The 20,534-nt window shown below is 41.4% G+C and overlaps 2 protein-coding genes across 5 annotated transcripts; both read left to right on the top strand.

Annotated features, from left to right (window-relative positions):
* Window positions 1-1,717: 1,717 nt before the first annotated feature.
* Window positions 1,718-10,277, top strand: LOC117449538 (tumor necrosis factor receptor superfamily member 14-like). Of its 4 annotated transcripts, none has more exons than XM_034087274.1 (7): window positions 1,718-1,785; window positions 2,492-2,577; window positions 4,560-4,649; window positions 4,877-5,002; window positions 5,594-5,749; window positions 8,601-8,685; window positions 9,881-10,277. In XM_034087274.1, the coding sequence occupies exons 2-7, from the start codon at window positions 2,502-2,504 to the stop codon at window positions 10,074-10,076; spliced, it is 729 nt and encodes a 242-aa protein (XP_033943165.1). In that variant the 5' UTR covers window positions 1,718-1,785; window positions 2,492-2,501; the 3' UTR covers window positions 10,077-10,277. The 4 variants fall into 4 exon arrangements, with proteins under 4 accessions (XP_033943165.1, XP_033943164.1, XP_033943163.1 ...); XM_034087273.2 differs by lacking the exon at window positions 1,718-1,785 and adding an exon at window positions 1,968-2,107 and having other exon boundaries at window positions 4,877-4,969; XM_034087272.2 differs by lacking the exon at window positions 1,718-1,785 and adding an exon at window positions 1,968-2,107.
* Window positions 10,278-16,468: 6,191 nt separating this feature from the next.
* las1l (LAS1 like ribosome biogenesis factor) lies at window positions 16,469-19,071 on the top strand. Its single transcript, XM_034087888.2, has 2 exons — window positions 16,469-16,954; window positions 17,361-19,071. The coding sequence occupies exons 1-2, from the start codon at window positions 16,683-16,685 to the stop codon at window positions 18,814-18,816; spliced, it is 1,728 nt and encodes a 575-aa protein (XP_033943779.1). The 5' UTR covers window positions 16,469-16,682; the 3' UTR covers window positions 18,817-19,071.
* Window positions 19,072-20,534: the final 1,463 nt, after the last annotated feature.

Raw genomic sequence — 20,534 nt, 5'->3', positions numbered from 1 at the left:
GTAAAAGTGTTTCGCTCAAATGACACCATGGAGGAATGTAACGGGAGTTGACAGGGGACTCTGCCCTCCTCACGAGTGCCTATTTTCGGACACTTTTTTCCACTTTTCCCCGGTTTTATTATTTTTTTGGCTATTTCACCCGGTTTCTACCGGGGACATTGCACGGCCTTGGGTGTCCCCCCACGGCCTGTGTCCAGCCCCCCCCCCCCACACTCATCCATGTATTAACGGATTTTGACAATTTTTGTTGCATTTTTCTCCTCTCCTCTCATTGATCGAATGGCAAACACGACCCACTGTCGGAGGGCCTCCGCGCCGGCCGATATGAAGCGTGACCAAGACGCGCCGTCCAGGGGTCCCACGGGTGCACCCGGCCAACACGGTTGTTTCTCGAACCTTCCACTGTTGTCTAGCGGGTGTAACTAAAATACAAGATGTCGTATTTATATATATAAATAAATATATCTATATAGATATATCTATATAGATAATAAGTGTCAGTACTATTTTATGTTGTATTAGCGTGCATTTCCTGTTCGGAAAGTGGTGCTGTACTGAGAGTAAACAATACCAGGTGTCCCTATTTTTATATCTATATACTTTATGTATATAATAAGTGTCAGTACGATCTTATTTTGTATTTGCGTGCATTTCCTGTTCGGAAAGTGGCGCTGCGGCTTTACTGATAGTAACTACAATACAAGGTGTCTATATATATATATATATATATATATATATATATACATATGTATATAATAAGTGTCACGATCCGATTTTATTTGTATTTGCGTGCATTCCTGTTTGGAAAGTGGCACTGTACTGATAGTGGTGATTTTATTTTGGAATTCTTAGCGTGCACTTCCTGTACTGACAGTGGAGGTGTCCTGAGAGTGGAGGTCTGCACCGGAACTGTCCTGAGAGTGGAGGTCTGCAGGCAGACCCCTCTCTAATATTCCGCCGTGAGAAGAAAAAGTGTTGTACTTGTAAAAACAAGTTTTGTAGTTGTAAAACCTAAGCTGAATTTGTCTCTGAAACATGATTTATTAGAAAAATGGTATGTGTTTATTTGATAGATATGTTTTTTCTTTGCAAAACTAAATGCATTAGTTTGTAGATGGTATTTTGTATTTGCAAACCACATTGTGTTTGTTAGTGAATCATGAGGCATTTGTTTGTGGAGTTATGGCAGGAAATTAGCTCCATAGCCTAGACGCAGGGAAACGACGCAAGTGAGGGTGTTACCGAACAAATTGTGGCCCGAACAACTGGTGATATTCTATTATTTTCGACAGATGTATTGGGGCGTGTACCTTGAGGACCCATTGTTGACTCACTGGGAAAGAAACATCTCGATCGCTTCGCGTGTTGTTCAAATTCATCTTTTGGTATGTCTGACTGAATAGGACGACTTTGATGCACGTTCAGTACGCGTATGTGAGGTTGTGAGTGAGAAGCTGATATCGTGAAGCTTACAGTGACGACTAGAACATGACAAAGTAGGTGACTGTGGAGATGCCTGTGCAAAACATTGCGAACTTTAATAAATCATTTTAACAATATATTTGTGTAAGAGTTTCAGTTGTACATCGTTCTTAATGTGATGTATAGTAGCTTTGATAGCTGTCCATACCTTCAGACCGCCTCTATGTGAAACACAAGTTGTTTACTCACAGCCCGAAAGCATTCTGGAGATGGCAAGGCAGGCAGGCTCCCATGGAATGTTTACGTTTGGCAGGCAGCCTTTCAGTTACGATCGTTAACATCAGTGGGCCACAGCAAATGATGGTGAGAAGCTAAACTATCTATTAATTATGTCAATTACAGGGAGTGTGATTGTTGAAATAGGGTGTTAGCGGTCTTGCTGTTCAAAAAAGAATGACAACACTGTAGATCACCAACACTATGGTTTATTTTTATTCACAGGCAAGTCAACATTCAGCCACGTTGACTTGCAAACTCTCGCGAGATCCTTTCTAGCCATATCCATGTGACAAGGACTAGTACGCAACGTCTTACATTTGTATTTTTTGCTTTTGTTTGTAAAACGTAATATCTATATGAGATAGATAGTCATGAGTTACGATGCTCGCAGTGTTTGTTGTCCTCGGTGAGTATCTTACAGGGTTCATGACGTACCTTGGCAAAGTTAACTGTGTTAGAAAACGTTAAAAATACTAACAACGTTACTTTCCAAACAGAGCAATGTAGACAGTGTTTTATCAAAACATCTGATACACGACGTCGCACTACTACATTATGGTGCCTTTTTTACAGTATACTTGAGCCATGAGACAACTGGCGTCATTCTATTATTTGTGACATGGCGTGACCTTTTTCGAATAACCAGGAAATACACATTTCGATCGCTTCTTCTGTCGAATAACCAGGAAATACATATTTCGCCCGCTTCTTCTGTCGAATAACCAGTTAATACACATTTCGACCGCTTCTTCTGTCGTTTACATTCTTCTTTTGGTATTTGGCTCCAAAGGAACACTTCGATGCACATTAAGTCCCAGTGTGTGGTTGCGATGCCGATATCCGGACGCGTACAGCGAGGACTACAAAAAGACACAGGTGACTGGGGATGTCTGTTCAAAACATTGCAAGCTTGAATAAATCATTTAAACCAGTTATTTTCATTATCAGAATTATTACTGAATATAATTCTTAATGTGATACAAAGTCCACCTGAGACCCGTCTATACCTTCAGACAGCCTCCAAGTGAAGCACACGTTGTTTACTCGCAGTTTGAAAGCAGCATTGAGAAGTCTTCAGCTGTGGAGAGCTCCGCCCAGGATACATTGTGATACGATTTATGTGGCTTGTTCTTGTTGTCAGTCTTATATTTGTATCATATATCGTTATTAATATGATGTCGAGTTGATTGAGACCCGTTTATACTTTCATACAGTCTGTTAGTGAAACATGAGTCTGTCTGAGTTGTTTACACCGATCTCCAACGCAGCGTGGAGAGCTGTGGTAAACTGTGATCCGAGTTCTGTGGCTATCAACCAGCGGTCATTTTTAATATTAAATACCACACACATTTATCCCTTATCAAAACGGTATTCTGCACTTTGCCGTACTTATCCAGATACAATGTGACTGCAGTGCAGTGTCGGTGATGTTGAGGGATGATTCGAGGAGGGACAGCAGGATGGCGTGGTTGATGGTGTCGAGTGCTGCGGTGAGGTCGATGAGGATGCTCAGGTTGCCCGAGTGAGAGGAGAGAAGGAGGTCGTTCGTGATTTTCAGAAGAGCTGTTTCGGTGCTGTGTTTTGACCGGAAACCGGATTGAAATGCCTCAAAGAGGTCATTGGAGCCGAGGTGGGATTTTAGTTGTGAGGCAATGACACGTTCAAGTCTTTTTGACAGAAAGGGGAGATTTGAGATGGGCCGGAAGTTGGACATGATGTCAGGTGTGAGTCCGGGTCTTTTGAGAATGGGTGTGACAGCAGCCAGTTTGAGAGAGGGGGGGGAACTGATCCAGGTCTGAGGGAGGAGTTAATGCTGGTGGCATCATGGTAGTTATAAAGAAAGTTTGCTAATAACATCACATTGCACATGAATGGGTCCCTGCTGCTTATACACAAATACTTTACGGGAAATATATTTATGAATTATTTGACTGATTAATGCATCAGTGTTACTTAGGGTCAAACACACTAAACTCACATCTGAAAATGAAAGTCAGTCATTATCCGAGTCAAATCTGCAGAGAATAAACAAGTCAGACACTGAACCATGCACATCAATTGGATACATGACATTTAGTCTATTTAACACATGTTCAATGGGAAAAGTGACCGTAGATGCATTACTTCAGTTGCGATTTGGTGCCATATATATATATATATATATATCAAATAAAAAAAAAACACCTTGTATTTCAGGGGGGGCGCGGGGCTCCGTTGAAACGCTGATCTTGGTGACAATATACTTTTTACCAGGAACATTAGGATCCTTAAAATAATTGATTTTAAACAAATAAGTGTTGTCGCTTGACCTACGTGAGACAATTAATGTGTGACGTGATTTTGGTAGAGTTGACACAATAAAAAATTACCCAAAATATGTCTTCACTTTGAAGTCTTGTAGTATAACAAGCAGATTGGCATTACTACGTGAAGTGGTTTTGGAAACCCCATATTGCATACTTGGACAGATATTAATATTTTTCACAAGGGAAATTCACCAGGATTATTCAAGGCATCTTTCTACAAAACATTGATGTAGTTCAGCCTGCACGGAACCCTTGGTGTATGAAAGGATGTTGGTTGCAATACACTGTAAAATGTAGAATATAGTTTTCAAGAAATATTCCAAAAAAGTATTCGATGCGTACTATAAAACTGTTTGGTGTATTATACAAATTAAAAGCGTGAAAAGTATCAAAAGTCGAACGATTAAATGCATTAACATGTATCAACCAGAGACTGTATGAAGGGATACATTCAAAGTAAAGGATACATTGCGAAGTCTTAACTGGCACATCACTAGTATGTGAATGTACAGCGCAGACTACCACTTAACACTGAACTGTGTCTCTCAACAGGGTGTGCAGCCTTCTTGGCACCGGGGCTCTGCTGTCGTCCTAAAGAATATCCTACAACAAATGGGCAATGTTGTCCGATGTGCAGCGAAGGTACTTACATCTCTGTCTATGAAAGTATTCAAGCATCCGGTCAGTGAGAGCTTTTTAACTGATGAATCTAACTGGGATGTACGAAGCTGAAGTTGGCTCTGCTCCCTGAAGTGCTCCATCAAAGACCTGAACGGGATGCACATATTGTTACCGACTCTAATCTTCATTTTGTAATTTGCCTTCATGTCTTGATGTTGAGATGCTGACAGTGTTTGGTTGTTGAACAGGAACCATTGTTCAGAGAGACTGCACATCACGGTCAGGCACTCGCTGCAGCCACTGTAAGAACGGGACTTTTATGAACCAGCCCAACGGAATGGGTAAATGTTTCACGTGCACCTCCTGTGACTCAGGTATGTCTATAATGCGTGAACGGATAATGAATGCAACTATCACACAACAGAACTGATGCCTACTGTGTTCCAAACCTAAACATATGTGCAAATAAACATTTATGTAAGCATATGCTTATCTCTATGCTGAGCAAATGAGGGAAATGCATAACATCAATCAGGTCAGGTCTGCTTCAGGTCTCTTCACATGTGGAGAGGGGAGAAAGGGGGGGGGGGGGGGGGGTGTAAGTTAGATGTAGTCAACAAGCAGCTGCTACATTGGTTATGCAAGGGTGAAGAGAGTTCGACAGTGTTAAATTAAAAGTTATATTTAATATATACCCATAATAATTAATTAAGACTTCATTTAAATAATATTTTATTAGTCCATTAAATGCGTCATTACACTGTATTTTCATAAACTGTCTCTTAGTGATAAATGACTGAACTGAAAACTGACAGTAACCAAGACGTCTATCATATTCCACCAACAATTCTCTGAGTATTTAAGATGTGTTGGTTGTATGTATTTATATTAGCACATAATCCTATTTTCTTTTTCATTAGCGAGGTTTTCATGCATTTACTGTTTCTTTCTGTCTGTTTCTTTAGGCCACGGTCTCTTTGCCCTGCACGTCTGTTCAGACACAACTGACACAGTCTGTGAAGTTATAGATGGGTATTTCTGCAAACATTTTGATGCTACAGGATGCAGTGCGGCACAAACACATACACAGTGTGTACCTGGGGAGAGGATCAAAGAACCTGGTAAGTAAAGTACAGGGCACACTCTCCTGACAGTTTACATGCACTCTGAAGTCTGAGGCTTGTCCTGGTTTTTCTCATAGTCATGGGGTGGCTCAGTCTGTATGGACTTGGCAAAGGGTTGCCGGTTCAAGTCCTGCATGGACCAAAAATACGGAGTGTATTTGGAGAGTAGCTGGAGAGGTGCCAACAGCCTCCTGGGCACTACAGAGGTGTCCTCGAGCCACTGAGACCCCATTTACTCGGGAGCGCAAACATTATCAAAAAAGTCTTCCGTTCACTCGCATTCGGTTCATTTAACGTGTCCGTTCACACGAGACCACTGGAAACGCTGTAGTACATATGCCGGGCCTGTAAGTGGCGCTGTACTTTCGCCACAAAATACACCAAAAGCAGCGAAGAAGACCCCCGAGCATGGTTGCCATGGTTGCCCTTCTGTGTATGCCCCGCGGTGGATTTAGCAACATGTAGTTCATGTAATTCTCCATGTCCACTTGTTGCTGATGGTTGTGGTAGAGGAGCTGTAGATGTTGCACTAACATCTGCAGCATGCTCAGTAGCTACTGAGCATGCTGCAGAGGTGGGGGTATGGCTTCATCGTTATCAGGAAATGATCGTATAGGACGTACACATGGAGCCGTTTGGCCCCCCAGAGCGTTCCGTCCGCAGATCTATCCTCCTTGGGACCCGTTATCGTTTGCGGGGTCCATTTCCGTGGTTCCGTTACGGCCTCGTGTGAACGAACGCGAGAGAAAAGTAGCAGATACAACCCGTTTCGTTCTCTTGTAAACACCGCCTGAATCCCCATTTCCCCCCCGCCTCTTCGTTAGTGCCGATAGGTCTATAGGTGTGTGTGTATCGGGCGTGTGTTTTTCTAAACTAACACCAGTGCAAAACTACTTTTCCCCTCGGGGCTTAATAGAAGTTGATCTTAAAGGTCTCCTATTAGGCATATATTATGGGTCTGGGGTATATACAAATATATGATGGGTTCTGCTCAAAATAGATCATGCATTTTAGACATCCCTCATACCCCTCTATTCCAGCCCTGTGAGAGAATGGCTGATCTGGGTCCTTAGCTTGAAAAAGAGGGGGAGCTTATGCCTGCTCAGAATTCTACCGGCAGATGCAGCTAAATGCTGCCGTGATTAAATGCTAGGGGTGGGTATCGTTAAGGTTTTAACGGTACTACTACTTTTATCGATACCGCTTATCGGTCCGGTCTTTTAACGGTACTCTTATCGGTTCTTTTGGAGAGAAAAATAAGGTCAACTAACTAAACAAATTGTTAACAAAACTAACATTGCTTTTTATTTAAATTAAATACATAATATTTCACATCAAAAGAAACAACAATGTTTTAACAAATCGTATTAAATAATGTGATGACAGAACTGTAAACAGAATAGCTGAAACTTTAACAAACTAAATAACTCAGTTTCCTCTAATCATTAACCCATGTTTGTATAATGTAGTTAGCTCCATGTGTTGCTGCTAGCATACAGAACACCTGACGTGGAAACGTTCCTCGTGGATGGAGCTACAGAGCTGCTAGAAAGACAGTCCAACCCGGTGCATTCCTCCGTCTGGATGTTTAGACAAACTGCTCGTGTTACCGCCCTTACATGCTAAACTCTTATTGCACTTTTGGCAACGAGCATTGTCCCCATCGAGACGGGTAACATTTAACCACAGCTCGGAGCGCGTTCTCTCCGCCATCTCCTCCGTGTGTGTGTGTGTGTGTGTGTGTGTGTGTGTGTGTGTGTGTGTGTGTGTGTGTGTGTGTGTGTGTGTGTGTGTGTGTGTGTGTGTGTGTGTGTGTGTGTGTGTGTGTGTGTGTGTGTGTGTGTGTGTGTGTGTGTGTGTGTGTGTTGCATGTAGCAGCTGCGTGTGTGTAAACTGCCCCGCCCCCTTGCGAGCAGGCGGGAAAGAGAGATCGAAAATACTAACAATAATCATAGAAGCATTTTGCAGTCTTTTTGCGTGTTAGAAACGGAGTTGGCGACACTAAAACTGCAATATAATGTTTGTGTAGCAATAATACACATGACATATTGTTTACATGTCTCCAGTACCGATAAACAGACCGCTAACGTCGGAGCTTAACGGTACCACGGTCTTTAATAATTCAGCTCCGGGCCCCTTAATACCGGGGCTCGGTACCCATCCCTATTAAAGGCTATATCCTGTTCCAAACCACATCGAGCATTATTTCTGACACAGTATGGGGCTCAAATGCTTTGTCTCTGTGCTCTGGTGCTTGCTAATGTAAACAAAGACCATATTACGGCCAAAACACGTCGGCCATTGTTTCTGATGGCAACGTTTCTGATAGGGCCGTGGGTCCACATTTCCGATGTTACGTCATATCAGCAGCAAATCTTGATCAGCGCCGTTGTACCCCCGTTTTTAGAGATGTGGGTACGGAGGGAAAGAGAGGGGGGTTTGTATTCTGACACTTTGTGAGTTCCCTGACACACCGGGGATGTGTAGAAAGGACATTAAAAGTACATTTGGCATGATAGGTTCCCTTTAACTTTTGATCAGACTTTCTACTGGACTATACCCCGAGGTGCAGACGCTCACATGACAGGAACCCCTCCCAGTTTCTTTACGAGTCCTGCAGCACATGAGGGTTTCTGAGACGGATATGATGACCTCGTACGTTTCAGTAACCATCCTGATAACCTTTAAATTACTCATCTTAAAATTGTGACTGGAAATGTACTGTATTCATTTCCTGAATGAACTTTTAGACCGTGAGGCCTGATCTCCTGCAGTGTGAACGTAGGATCATGACTGGATGTTGTCTGCTGGCTGTGTGACTAATCTCTCCCGTGTCCCCGTCTCTAAGGAACCAGCAGAGAGGATGCACAGTGTGAACCCTGTCCGTCTGGCTTCTTTTCAGAGCATGGTGTGAATTGCACCGACTGGACAACGTAAGGGTTTGTTTGTTATGGCAGTACTGAAACAAGTAGGGCTCTTCCTGCCCCGCACCACGAAATGACCATCAGACAGTTGTGATGTGTGGCTTTATCTGTATGTGTGATGGACCAATCTTTCCCATCCACGGGAGATTCAAACATCCTCCAGTTTTACTTGATTTGCTCACAAAACAGAACTCTCAATAGACCTTTTCCAAATGTTTGCATTTTAATATTGATTTGTTTTTAATCCGTGTCCTTCTCTGTACTTGTAACATCATTATAAAGTACTGTGTCAAAGTTTTAGGCAGGTGTGAACAAACTCTAAATCAAATCAATATTTGGTGTGACCACCCTTTGCCTTCAAAACAACATCCATTTGTCCAGGTATATTTGCAAACAGCTTTTGAAGGAACTCTGCTGGTAGGTTGTTCCGAACATCTTGGAGAACTAACCGCAGATCTTTTGTGGATAGGCTTCCTCAAATCCCTCCGTCTCATCATGTCACCCCAGACAGACTGCATGGTGTTGAGATCAGGGCTCTGTGGAGGCCATGCCACCACTTCCAGGACGTTTTGTTCTTCTTCATGCTGAAGATGGTTCTTAAGGACGTCGGCAGTATGTTTTGGGTCGTTGTCCGGCTGCAGAATACATTTCCGCCAGCCCTTTTGTGTAGACAATTATTTCAACAGTCGAGAGCACAAGCTGCCGTTGATCTGCATCACAGTTCCTATGTTTTCCAGCATAGTTGAGTCGCTCGGCCTCGTCTCCATGTCGGAGGGATGTCTTTGTGGCTGTCTTCCACACTCACCTTGGTAGCAGACTTTGGCTGTTCCTCACCCAGTGTTAAGCCTCACACAAAGCTCCTTCTGTTTCAGTGGACGACTGTTTGAACCTACATGTAAAACTGATGATCATTAGCCCCTGTGTGGTATAATTGGTTGATCATACCCCTGACTTTGTAAGAGTCCCTGTAGGACTTGATGCTGGTTTGAAAGCAAGATCTGATTTAGATTTATTTTGTTCGCTCACTTTGCATTTTGTAGATTGATAACCAATAAACATTTATAATTCATATTTTTGAAAGCATTCTTAATGTACAGCATTTTTTCACACCTGCCTAAAACTTTTAGCACAGTGTTGTATATCTTTTTCAAGTTTCATTTCAAACACAAAGTACTGAATCTGTTTTTCGTTGATCTTTTCCCAGCTGCTCGGGAACCCAGGCAACGCTGAAAGAAGGAAGCAGCATCACCGATGTTGTCTGTGGAGATTCTTCAAGAAACCATGACATGTTGATACTATCAGGATCATTATTTGTAGCATTAGTTGTATCATTACTAGTTGCTCTTGGGATCAAAGTAAAACAAATGAAGTTGAGCTCTGCAAAAGAGCAAACACCATAAAATACACAGCCTGCTTTTTGTTCATTTTAAATGTTGCTAACATCTTACAGCCTGACCAAATATTCCATATGTTGATAAAAACATATTTTCTTAATGTGTTTTATGTAGTATTATTCACAAACAATCTTTTTATTTTTTTATAACCGTGTTTTGTCTTTTGATTGCCCTCATAATGTTTCTTAAATAAATGTATACTGCTGATCCCAGGCTACCTTAAACTAATATATAGCATATAACTTAATGATAGGTCCGTGGCACAGACTGCAGCCAAATGCCCATGTTTGACTTGTTTCTACCGGCGTCTGTGATTCTGGTTGCCCTGACGTCTGTCCCTTAATGGAACACTTCATCATTTAGTTTATCAGACATAAAACCACCAATTAGACATATAGCCTACTGCACATTGATTTCACTGGATAGGCACTAAAGTATCAAAGCTGTCAGAAATGTAGTGTAGTCAAGGTTCAAGGTTTTTATTTGTCATACGAACATAGCTACAATGTAGTTATGACGATGAGAAACGTTCCCCTTTATGATGTAGTTAAGTAGAAATATAAATGAAAAAACTCAGGTCGCATCTTAAATGTGCAATTGAGTACAGTACCGACTGAGTATTACACTAAGTGAAATTGTTTCTATAAAAGCAAGCCTGAGGAGCATGATGAGGACATGTTGACATGACCCTTTGCTCTAATATTGACTGGTAGAAAGGGCATGTACTCCATTGCATTCTGAAGACGATATTGTACTTTTTAGTGCAGTACCTTCATTTGACAACTTTAGTTACTAGTTACTTCAGATGATCAGATAATACAAAGTAAAACTAAACTAACACATACATATAATATAGTTTAAGAGCAGTAGTATACAAAGTTAATAATATGAACTCAACCTTTAACAGCTATGATAGGCCTGTTTATGCATTCATAATCCATAATACTTTATATATAATAATTTAAAATGGGCCATTACTCATAACAAGTACTTTTACTTGTGATGCCCTTATCATTTTATTTAGATGTCAATGTTTTTGTACTTGAATAACATTTCAATGGAGGACTTTTACTTGTACTTTACTTAACAGTGTTTACGCAATTTCGTATTGCTTCTTTTACTTAAGTATACATTCTGAGTACTGGATCAGGATCCCATCTAATATTTCTCAATAATCAGTGCTGTGTTTGACATGTGAGGTCTTGTTTCTAAACGTGTCACATTACATAATAAAACCATTCCACATTCCATTGCATAACTGCCATTGAGCAACAATATGAGCATGATCAGATCAGACCATGGGCCCTTCTCACTTCTCTTATTTTTCATTTCCTCGCTCCTCGGTCTCCGTCTCACCGGAAGTTGATTTGTCTGCGCCATCTTGAGTACCGTCCCAATGGCCTTATTTTTGCCAGAGGACCGAGCGGCGAGGAGCGATAATGGAGGAGCTATAACCGAGGAACCACCATACCATCCTTCGATGAAATCCTCAGACACTCGCCCCGCCCCCCTTATCGCTCACTGATTGGACGATGCAGTGCATGCACTGATCTGATGCTTCTTAACATGAGAGCAGTTTCCCAGCGGAGTGAAGAAAATACATGAACCTCACGAGAGTCACTCCTTAGTTTATACCGTGTTTTGTTTCAATGAATGTATCATTTAGTTACAAATATGTGATATATCTGAACAACAAAGTGGTCAAAAATCATTTTCTTCATTTATTGGAAATATTTTCATGATCGCTTTTTTCGTTTTACATTTTCATTTATTGTCATTTCCATTCAGTCAGTTATTAAGTGCTATTAAAATGTTAATGTGCTACATATCCAAACAAAGTGTGCAATCCAATGAATGTTAATCTAACTGGGTTTTGATAGATAACATATCTCTTTTTCTTCTCTGAATTATTTTATTTATTTTGTGCACTCTAATCAATATTAATCCAACTAATGTTCGTTTATACATTTTAAGAATGGCGTTTATCTTTTTTGAGAATGAGTTCTTATTTTATTTTATTTATTTGGGTCTACAACAGATGATACAAATGTTTGTCTCAGTAAATGTGTACTAACAGTGTGTGTGTGGAAATAATGGGGACAGGGCTGGCTGCTGTCAGACGATCAGCTGTGCAGCATCATCACAAACGGAGGAAAGGACGTCCCATTGCTCTTAAAACTAATTTCCCTGCTTCTCGTGGTTTCCTTGCATCTCTCTGCTTCCCTGGTGGGAGGGACTAGTCGCAGGGAAACGACGCAAGTGAGGGACGCAAGGAATCCATTTAACCGAAGTGAGAAGGGCCCTATGGCTACATCTCACTTCGGTTAAATGAAATTCTTGCGTCGTTTCCCTGCGTTTAGAAGCATGGGGCCCTTCTCACTTCAGTTAAATGGATTCCTTGCGTCCCTCACTTGCGTCGTTTCCCTGTGACTAGTCCCTCCCACCAGGGAAATTAGTTTTAAGAGCAATGGGACGTCCTTTCCTAATCATTATCTTTACTTATGTTGCGGTCTTTTCAGCAGCGCCATCTCTAAAATGGCGATACAGTCACTACCCATCATTTACATTTCACCGTGACATGGACAAAAATGTAACGTCAGCTTACCTCATGGCACGAATCCAGACTCTGCTTTGGAAAACATTGGCCGGGAAACGATAGAACGTGCACGTTTCATGCGAAGACCTGTGGCTGCAACCCGGAGCAAAGCAACAAACCATTGCGTAGCTAACTAGTAGCGCTAGCTTTAGCTAACGTTAGCCAACGAAACGAACTGCCGAGTAAAATTAGAAAACACTGGTAATTAATTGTTCTATAATTTGTAAAACTACGGTGTTAAAAATGACAATTTCAAAAATACAGATTCTAATGGTAAGATATAGATATACAGATACTAAAGATACTACAGATAGGCTACTAAAGATAGGCAGGTACTTGCTTTCAAGCAGAACACAGGGGAAAACAAACTTAGCGGGAGAGTTTACGTGTGTAGGCATAATGCCGTACAACGGCCTCGACAATTTCTGTAGTCCTATTCAGCCACTCGGTAACAACCATCGTTTTTCAGACACATAAACTCTTCAAAAATCACCAGTGGAGTCAGTGCTGATGTATCTACTGTTGTCGAACAAAACGTGATTTATCTCTTAAATTTGTGTCAACCACAGACCTTATTTCGAGCTATTTTCCAAAACCCTATGGAGAAAATGCATTGCTTTTTTTTGACGAAGGAACCGGAAGTGCTAAAAATGCTAACTTACTTCCGGGTTTTAGGACGCGTCACTGCGGTTCTCTTGGCGAAGTCACGCCCATCTACTTCCGGTCCATGGGACCTTATTTCGGTAAAATTATGTATTGAAGTCAATGAAGAGAGAAAACTTATCTTTCGATCCCGTTTGAATTGTGCCATGAATTACACATATGATGTTTGTCAATCTTAAAAAATCATTTCCATGTCAAAAAAGTCACAGTTTTACGACACATTTAAATTTTTTTGACTTGCAAAATTATCTTTTAAATTGACAAACATCATATGTGTAATTCGTGGCACAATTCAAACGGGATCAAAAGATAATCTTTCTCTCTCCATTGACTTCAATACATAATTTTTCCGAAATAAGGTCCCATGGAGCTCCCCCGGAAGGGGAGGGACTTCGTCACTCTATAGAGTACACATATGATGTTTGTCAATTTAAAAGATAATTTTGCAAGTCAAAAAAATAAAAATGTGTCGTAAAACTGTGAAGTAACACATTTTTGTGTGTGAAATGCTTAATGAACTACATTTCTCACAGACTCTCAAAACAACACACGTCACCAAGATGGCCGTCACTACTGTCTTGTCAAAAAAGTGATTGACTACCCTCACTATCAACACAATGAAACACGTCCAGAAGAATGTCATGCAAAGCTGCCTGCCTGCCTGCCTTCCTTTGATTCTCTCTGAACTGCCTGGTCTTTTTAATGTTTAATGTCAACCATTTGTGCAGATAGCATGAAGTAGAACAGATCGCCGATGCTAATGTAGCTTTAGCGTTAGCATTTCTTCCCCGGGCTTAAATTGTGTATTATAGAATGATCACACCGGTGTGACAGTACTCTTCAAAGGGTTCACGAAATATGACTACTACTCTTACTGTTTAATATTTTGGGTTACTTGATGTTACTTCATGTTAAGGCTAATAAAAATGACAAGGCTAAGACTGTAATGCTAACTAACGTGCTTGCTACTAGCTAGGTAGCTAACTTGATCCAGCCACTCCTGGTCCTTTCATCAGACGGGAAGCGAAAGAACGAGCAAGACCCATTGCTGGTATGATAACAACCTGGTACTAAGCACACAGGCATCTTGTTAAAGTTATCTTATATTAGCTATCTCTTATATTTTATCAGAGGAAAACAACTGTGACATCAGTTATGACATCACTTACGCGACTCTGGGATTTGTAGTCTTTCTAGTTGCGTATTTTTCATAGTCTTATATTTCAACAGTTTTACGACAAACTGTGACTTTTTTGACATGGAAATAATTTTTTTAATTGACAAACATCATATGTGTAATTCGTGGCACAATTCAAACGGGATTGAAAGATACGATTTCTCTCTCCATTGACTTCAATACATAATTTTTCCGAAATAAGGTCCCAGTGACTTCGCCACTCTATTGCTCAAGATGGCGCACAGACAAATCAACTTCCGGTGATACAGAGCCCGAGGAGCGAGGAAATGAAAAATAACCGAAGTGAGACGCACCCATGAATGTTTAATAAGAACTCACCCCATGAGTGACCAATCATTTTACAGCAAATCAACAGTTATGTCAATACAGTATACAGGTATACAGTCAGTGAAGCATGTGCTCAACTCCATTCTACACACAAAACATTTACTAAATTACATTACATTACATTTACTAATCTACGTAAAAAATGTTGCAGCTAGTTTAATGTGATGTAATTAATTACTATAACTAGTTCATAATTCATTATTTTATTGTATATATGTTATTATTATTCATTGTTATTTGAAATATATTATAATTAATAATAATATATTAGTTAATTTTTGTGTAAATAAATGTTCTTTTAAAAGACTGCTTCTATTCGGCCCCTCTGTTGTTTCCCCGACTCAGACTGCAAGGAATCTGGGTGTGATCCTAGATAACAACCTGTCCTTCACTGCAAACATCGCTGCTACAACCCGCTGCTGCAGATACACGCTTTTCAACATCAGGAAAATACGCCCACAGCTGACCCAGAAATCGACGCAGGTTCTGGTCCAGGCTCTCGTCACCTCACGCCTAGACTACTGCAACTCCCTCCTGGCTGGTCTACCTGCATGTGCCATCCGACCTCTGCAGCTCATCCAGAATGCAGCGGCTCGTCTGGTCTTCAACCTTCCAAAATGTTCCCACACCACGCCGCTCCTCCGCTCCGCTCCCTCCACTGGCTTTCGGTAACTGCTAGAATCCACTGCTAGAATCCACTTCAAGACTTGCGTACCATGCTGCGAATGGATCTGGCCCTTCCTACATCCAGGACATGGTTAAACCGTACACCCCAGCACGTGCACTACGCTCTGCATCAACCAAACGACTCGCTGCACCCTCGCTGCGAGGGGGACCCAAGTTCCCATCAGCAAAAACACGTGGGTTTGCTATCCTGGCTCCAAAATGGTGGAATGAGCTCCCCATTGAAATCAGGACCGCAGAAAGCTTACACACCTTCCAGCGCAGACTGAAAACTCATCTCTTTCGACTCCACTTCGAGCGATAGAATGACTAACAAAGAACTGCTAACAGAGCACTTATATACTAATAAAGGACTGGCTTAGCCAGTTGAGCAGCACTTGAAACGATTGGCTCTTTGAAACCTGATGTTCTTATATGATTCTGTTTTCCTCAAGGTTGTGTCTTCCTGGTCGAATGTACTTATTGTAAGTCGCTTTGGATAAAAGCGTCAGCTAAATGCAATGTAATGTAATGTAATGTAATTCATTTAATAATAATATTTCAATATATTTCACAGCCCTTTTTATTTCCATCTGTTGGATAAACATTGCATATTCATTTGAATATAACAGACTGTCAAATGAATGTTGCATTAAATAAATAAACCCCCTGAAAGTGAAACATGTGGCAATATGAGATACAATTCCCAAGATAAATGCATTTCGAATTATTATTATACTAGTACGCGGTACGCTTATTTAGTTGAAGAATACTAAACATGACATTTCCGTGGCGAAGAAAGTGGAACTCAACACATCCATGAGCCATAAGGGCTGTTAGTGACAGAAGACAAACAAGTTCAGAATCAAATGGATGTTTTAAATATACGAACATCACAGGTTTTATTTAAATATGTGAGAAAGTTGTCCTACGGTGCAGCAGGTGGCGACACGCACCTTCAACGTTGGTTAGTAGTCCGCCATTACACTAAAGAAGAGGACGTCACTTCCGGGATGCGATACAATCCGAACCGAACACTTCCACGCTGCGACTCAGAGCTGGTTTTGTTTTTAACGACCGTCAGGAGTCCCGTTTCTCTGCGTTCAGGAGAGGTATGTGTGTAAGTTGTTAACCTGTTCGACCGACCGCCTCTATCACCGATAACATGAAGAAAAGGAGCGCGGAGAAAAGACGCCATGTGGTGGCGTGGACCAACAAGGCTGAGTGGGACCAGGTTCTGGAGTACCTGTACTCCAAGGATCCCGCTCTACAGAGGTATGCCCTGCAGCGGATCTCAGCCTGGAGAGGCCGGTACGCCAACAGCAGCCCGGTGGCGGTGGACTGCACGGCGGACCTGGTTCGGTGCCAGGTGCTGGACCGGTCGGGCCAGCTGGACGGAGACGACCTGGTCCTGCTCTATGGAGCCGCCCTGATGAGGTTCGACCATTTTTTGCATTTGAAGAAATTATTTGATTACAAGGCATACATAACAAAATAAACATTTGTTGTTACTACAAGTCCTGCATACAACATCTACATAGCAATCCAATAAAGGAAAAGAGAAGAAAGAAACAAAACACACACATTGATAATTACTTATACATTTACACATAATGGATTAACTGTCACATTTTAACAACACATTATAAATGTTTTATAACTTACCCATTTTCCCATCGTTCATCAAATATATGAACTTGGTTTCTGATTCTCATGGTTATTTTTTCCATTCCATACATTTCATTTTCTAGATTATTCCATTGTGAGTTAATGAAGTTATTATCGTTTAACCAATTCCTTGTAATTTGTTTAATAATTGCTATTCTTATTTATGTATTATTAGGTTCGTCAATTTGATCACTGAGAGACAGCAGGGGAAAACAGCCCGTCCCCTGAGGCGGCTGGCTGGGAACCTGAACATCCCAGCGTGGGTGGTCGACCTGAGGCATGACTTCACCCACAGGAAGCTTCCCACCTTGAAGTGGTGTCGAAAGGGATGCAAGGTGGTGTTGGAGTGGCTCCAGCATGAGTACTGGTCCAGGCAGCTGGGAGGAGGGCCCGGTGAGGACTGGGAGTCAGAGTCTGATGGAGAGGATGAGGACGCTGACCTGAAAGGGGGGGAGCTCATTGCAAGGCAAAAAGAAATGGAAGCCTACAAGAATGCACGGGAGCTGCTGATATCTTATGAGAAGGAGCAGTACCAGGCTTTTGACGGGCTTCCTGAAGACAAAGAGAAGAACATGTCGCCACCCCCCTTTGCAGACATGAGCTGGTTGCTAGGTGAGATCAAGCAGTTTGCTTTGCAGTCCAGCAACCTGCTGATTGACGTGTTGCTGGAAGATGGATTTCTAGTCCCTACTGCTGAACAGCTGGCAACTTTAGGTTGTGACTCTTTTGACAGCGCCGGTCCTTTTGAGCTCAGACTCCCTCAAACCTTGCTGCGCTTCTGGCTGCCCCTCGTGAAGGTGCTCAACTCCCCGTCCTTCATTCACGTGCTCCTGGAGAAGCTGTTTGTTGAACTGAAGCAGCTCGCCGAAGAGCAGAATAATAATCAAAGGGCTTTCTACATTTCTACTTGGATTTCAGAAATCATTCTCTGCAACAGCAACAAATTTGAATACCATTTTGAAACGAAGGGACAGAAGAAGACCAGGATGAAGGATAGGATCTTTGTGAACCGCATCCAGCTGAGGTGGCAGCAGCTGCTCTCGGCATGCCTGGATGCTCCCTGTGTCAGCACGCCTCACCTGCTGCAGTTAATCCTGGACGACATGGAGCATCCTCTGCCTCTGGAGACCCGACAGAGGCTGTTCCAGCTCTGCTCCATCTACACACAAAGTGGCCCCTCTGAATGTGACACTTTTCTGGAGCACAAACGACAGCCCATATACACACTGGAGAGTTTGCATGAGAAGCTGCAGCAGTCGCGGCGCCACAGCCAGCGATGGCGCTCCACGTCTGACGCGGAGAGAAGGAGTGAGTCCTCCTCCGAGCACAAGTGGGCGGATGCTCAGGCTGAAAAGGCTAAATTGCTCCGAGGTTCTCCATGGCAGGTGTGCACCGATAAGGTTCTGTGGAAGAACTATCCTCTTGGTAAAGTACCTGGACAGTCAGATGACCCATCATGCCTCATGGTGGAAAACTACTCAACAATGACTGTCTTTGACCAGCCGGTGGAGTTGGACAGCAGCACGACACACACTGCCTCTGCGGTCTCTGCATCAGTGAGAACAGCTGACGGTCTCCTTTGGAACCACAGTGATGTTAACAAGCTGAAATCTGGCCTTCAACTTTTTTGAATTGTTATGCTGGAAGTTTAGTCCCTGGCTGCTGGCATCAAGTCATTTATCAGGCAAGAATGCAGAACACAGGCTTCACAGCGATGTCTTTCCTTTCTTCCACCTTCCATTGACGTTGACTTGCACTGTTAATGAAGTAGTCAGTCCCTACAAGAGGATTTGGAGTAGATGCCTTTCAGCTGAAACCCCTGGCAGAAGGGTTATGTTGTAAATTCAAGGTGTTCACTTATCTTCAATAAAAGAAATGATACTGAAGGAATATGATTGTTTTTATTTTAGTTTAAAATGTGTGGAGCTGGATTGCAGTATTTTGGTTTGAAAGAATGTCTAACATGGAGAGTGCCATAAACAGACAAAACTAATCTACAATGTGAAGAGAACTATCTCTGGGTTCTGTTCATGTCTGCCTATCCAATTCCAGCAGCTAAGTATAACGGATCAACAGTTCTAGAGTTCACATGAATGTTCAAGAGAACTACAAACACTACATGAACAATAACATTTCTATTGATATTACTTAAGGAGACGCATCCATAAGTAATATAAATCACACGGTATGAACAATCAAACCGTGTGTGTATATATATATATATGTACCTATAACATTAAATACAAGTACTTGAGTAAAACATGTAGGTACTTGGATATTTCCACATTATGCTACTTTATACTTGTACTCCACTACATTTATTTGTTCAAATTTAGTTAATATTTACTTTGCCGTGTTGGATTATAATAAAACATATACATCAACTAATGCATTATCATCGTTATTTTCATTATGTGCAACACTGAAGTGATGGAATCATAAATCCATCAATAATTATAATACAACAATATAAAATATATGGTGCTTAAATAGGACATTCTGCAAATTGAGTATTTTTACTTTTGGTATTTTAAGTATACTTTGATGCTTCTAATTTGGAACTTTTACTTAAGTACATATTTGGTTGGACTTTTATTTGTACCTGAGTATTTACACTGTAGTGTAGCTTTTACTTAACCAAATAATATATGAGTACTTCTTCCACCACTGTTAACATGGTCTTTATTACTGACTGCGTCATATTGAAATATTTAGTTGTGCTTTTATTTTTGAATGCTTTTCCGGAAGTGTCTTGGCAGGTCGACTTGGTTGTGAGTGACAGTTGTCACTGTCACTACCCGATAGCTGTCTAACAGAAGTTAAATCCATTTCTCACTTATCTGACAATGTACTTAACCCAATAAAAGGAGTTGTTAAATAATAGTGAAGTCACGTTGTAATAACAATAACTCATCTCTCTCGTTCAGATTAATATTATCGGGTTTTATTTTTTCTGTTTTGCCAAACACCACTGTGTCAAATGTCCTATTTGCGTTGCCGTATGTAGTTTTGGAGTATATAATGTAGTTAATACGTGTATTCTTTGATATGGTTTAGCCTTTCTCAGGCTACAACATGGTTACATTTACGAATATTCTTAAGGAATATAAATCCCTCTTTGCAATGTTTAGCAGCCTCCTTAGGCTTTTCAATCACAATCATTAAACTGTAATAAATACAATATTGTTAACATGAAAATATGATTTGATGTTCGTTGTTTAGAGTTATTCTAAGGCTTTACTCAATGGGAACTCGGTATGAGATAGAGCACACTGTTGAGAAGTCCAATCTGCCTGTTTTACACACTTTGACCAGCAGGGGGTTTGTGTTCAAATGAAGCCCATGATGA

The sequence above is a fragment of the Pseudochaenichthys georgianus genome, chromosome 7, assembly GCF_902827115.2.
Source record: "Pseudochaenichthys georgianus chromosome 7, fPseGeo1.2, whole genome shotgun sequence".
NCBI classification, from domain to species: Eukaryota; Metazoa; Chordata; class Actinopteri; order Perciformes; family Channichthyidae; genus Pseudochaenichthys; species Pseudochaenichthys georgianus.
This window is presented reverse-complemented; position numbering and strand designations above follow the sequence as displayed.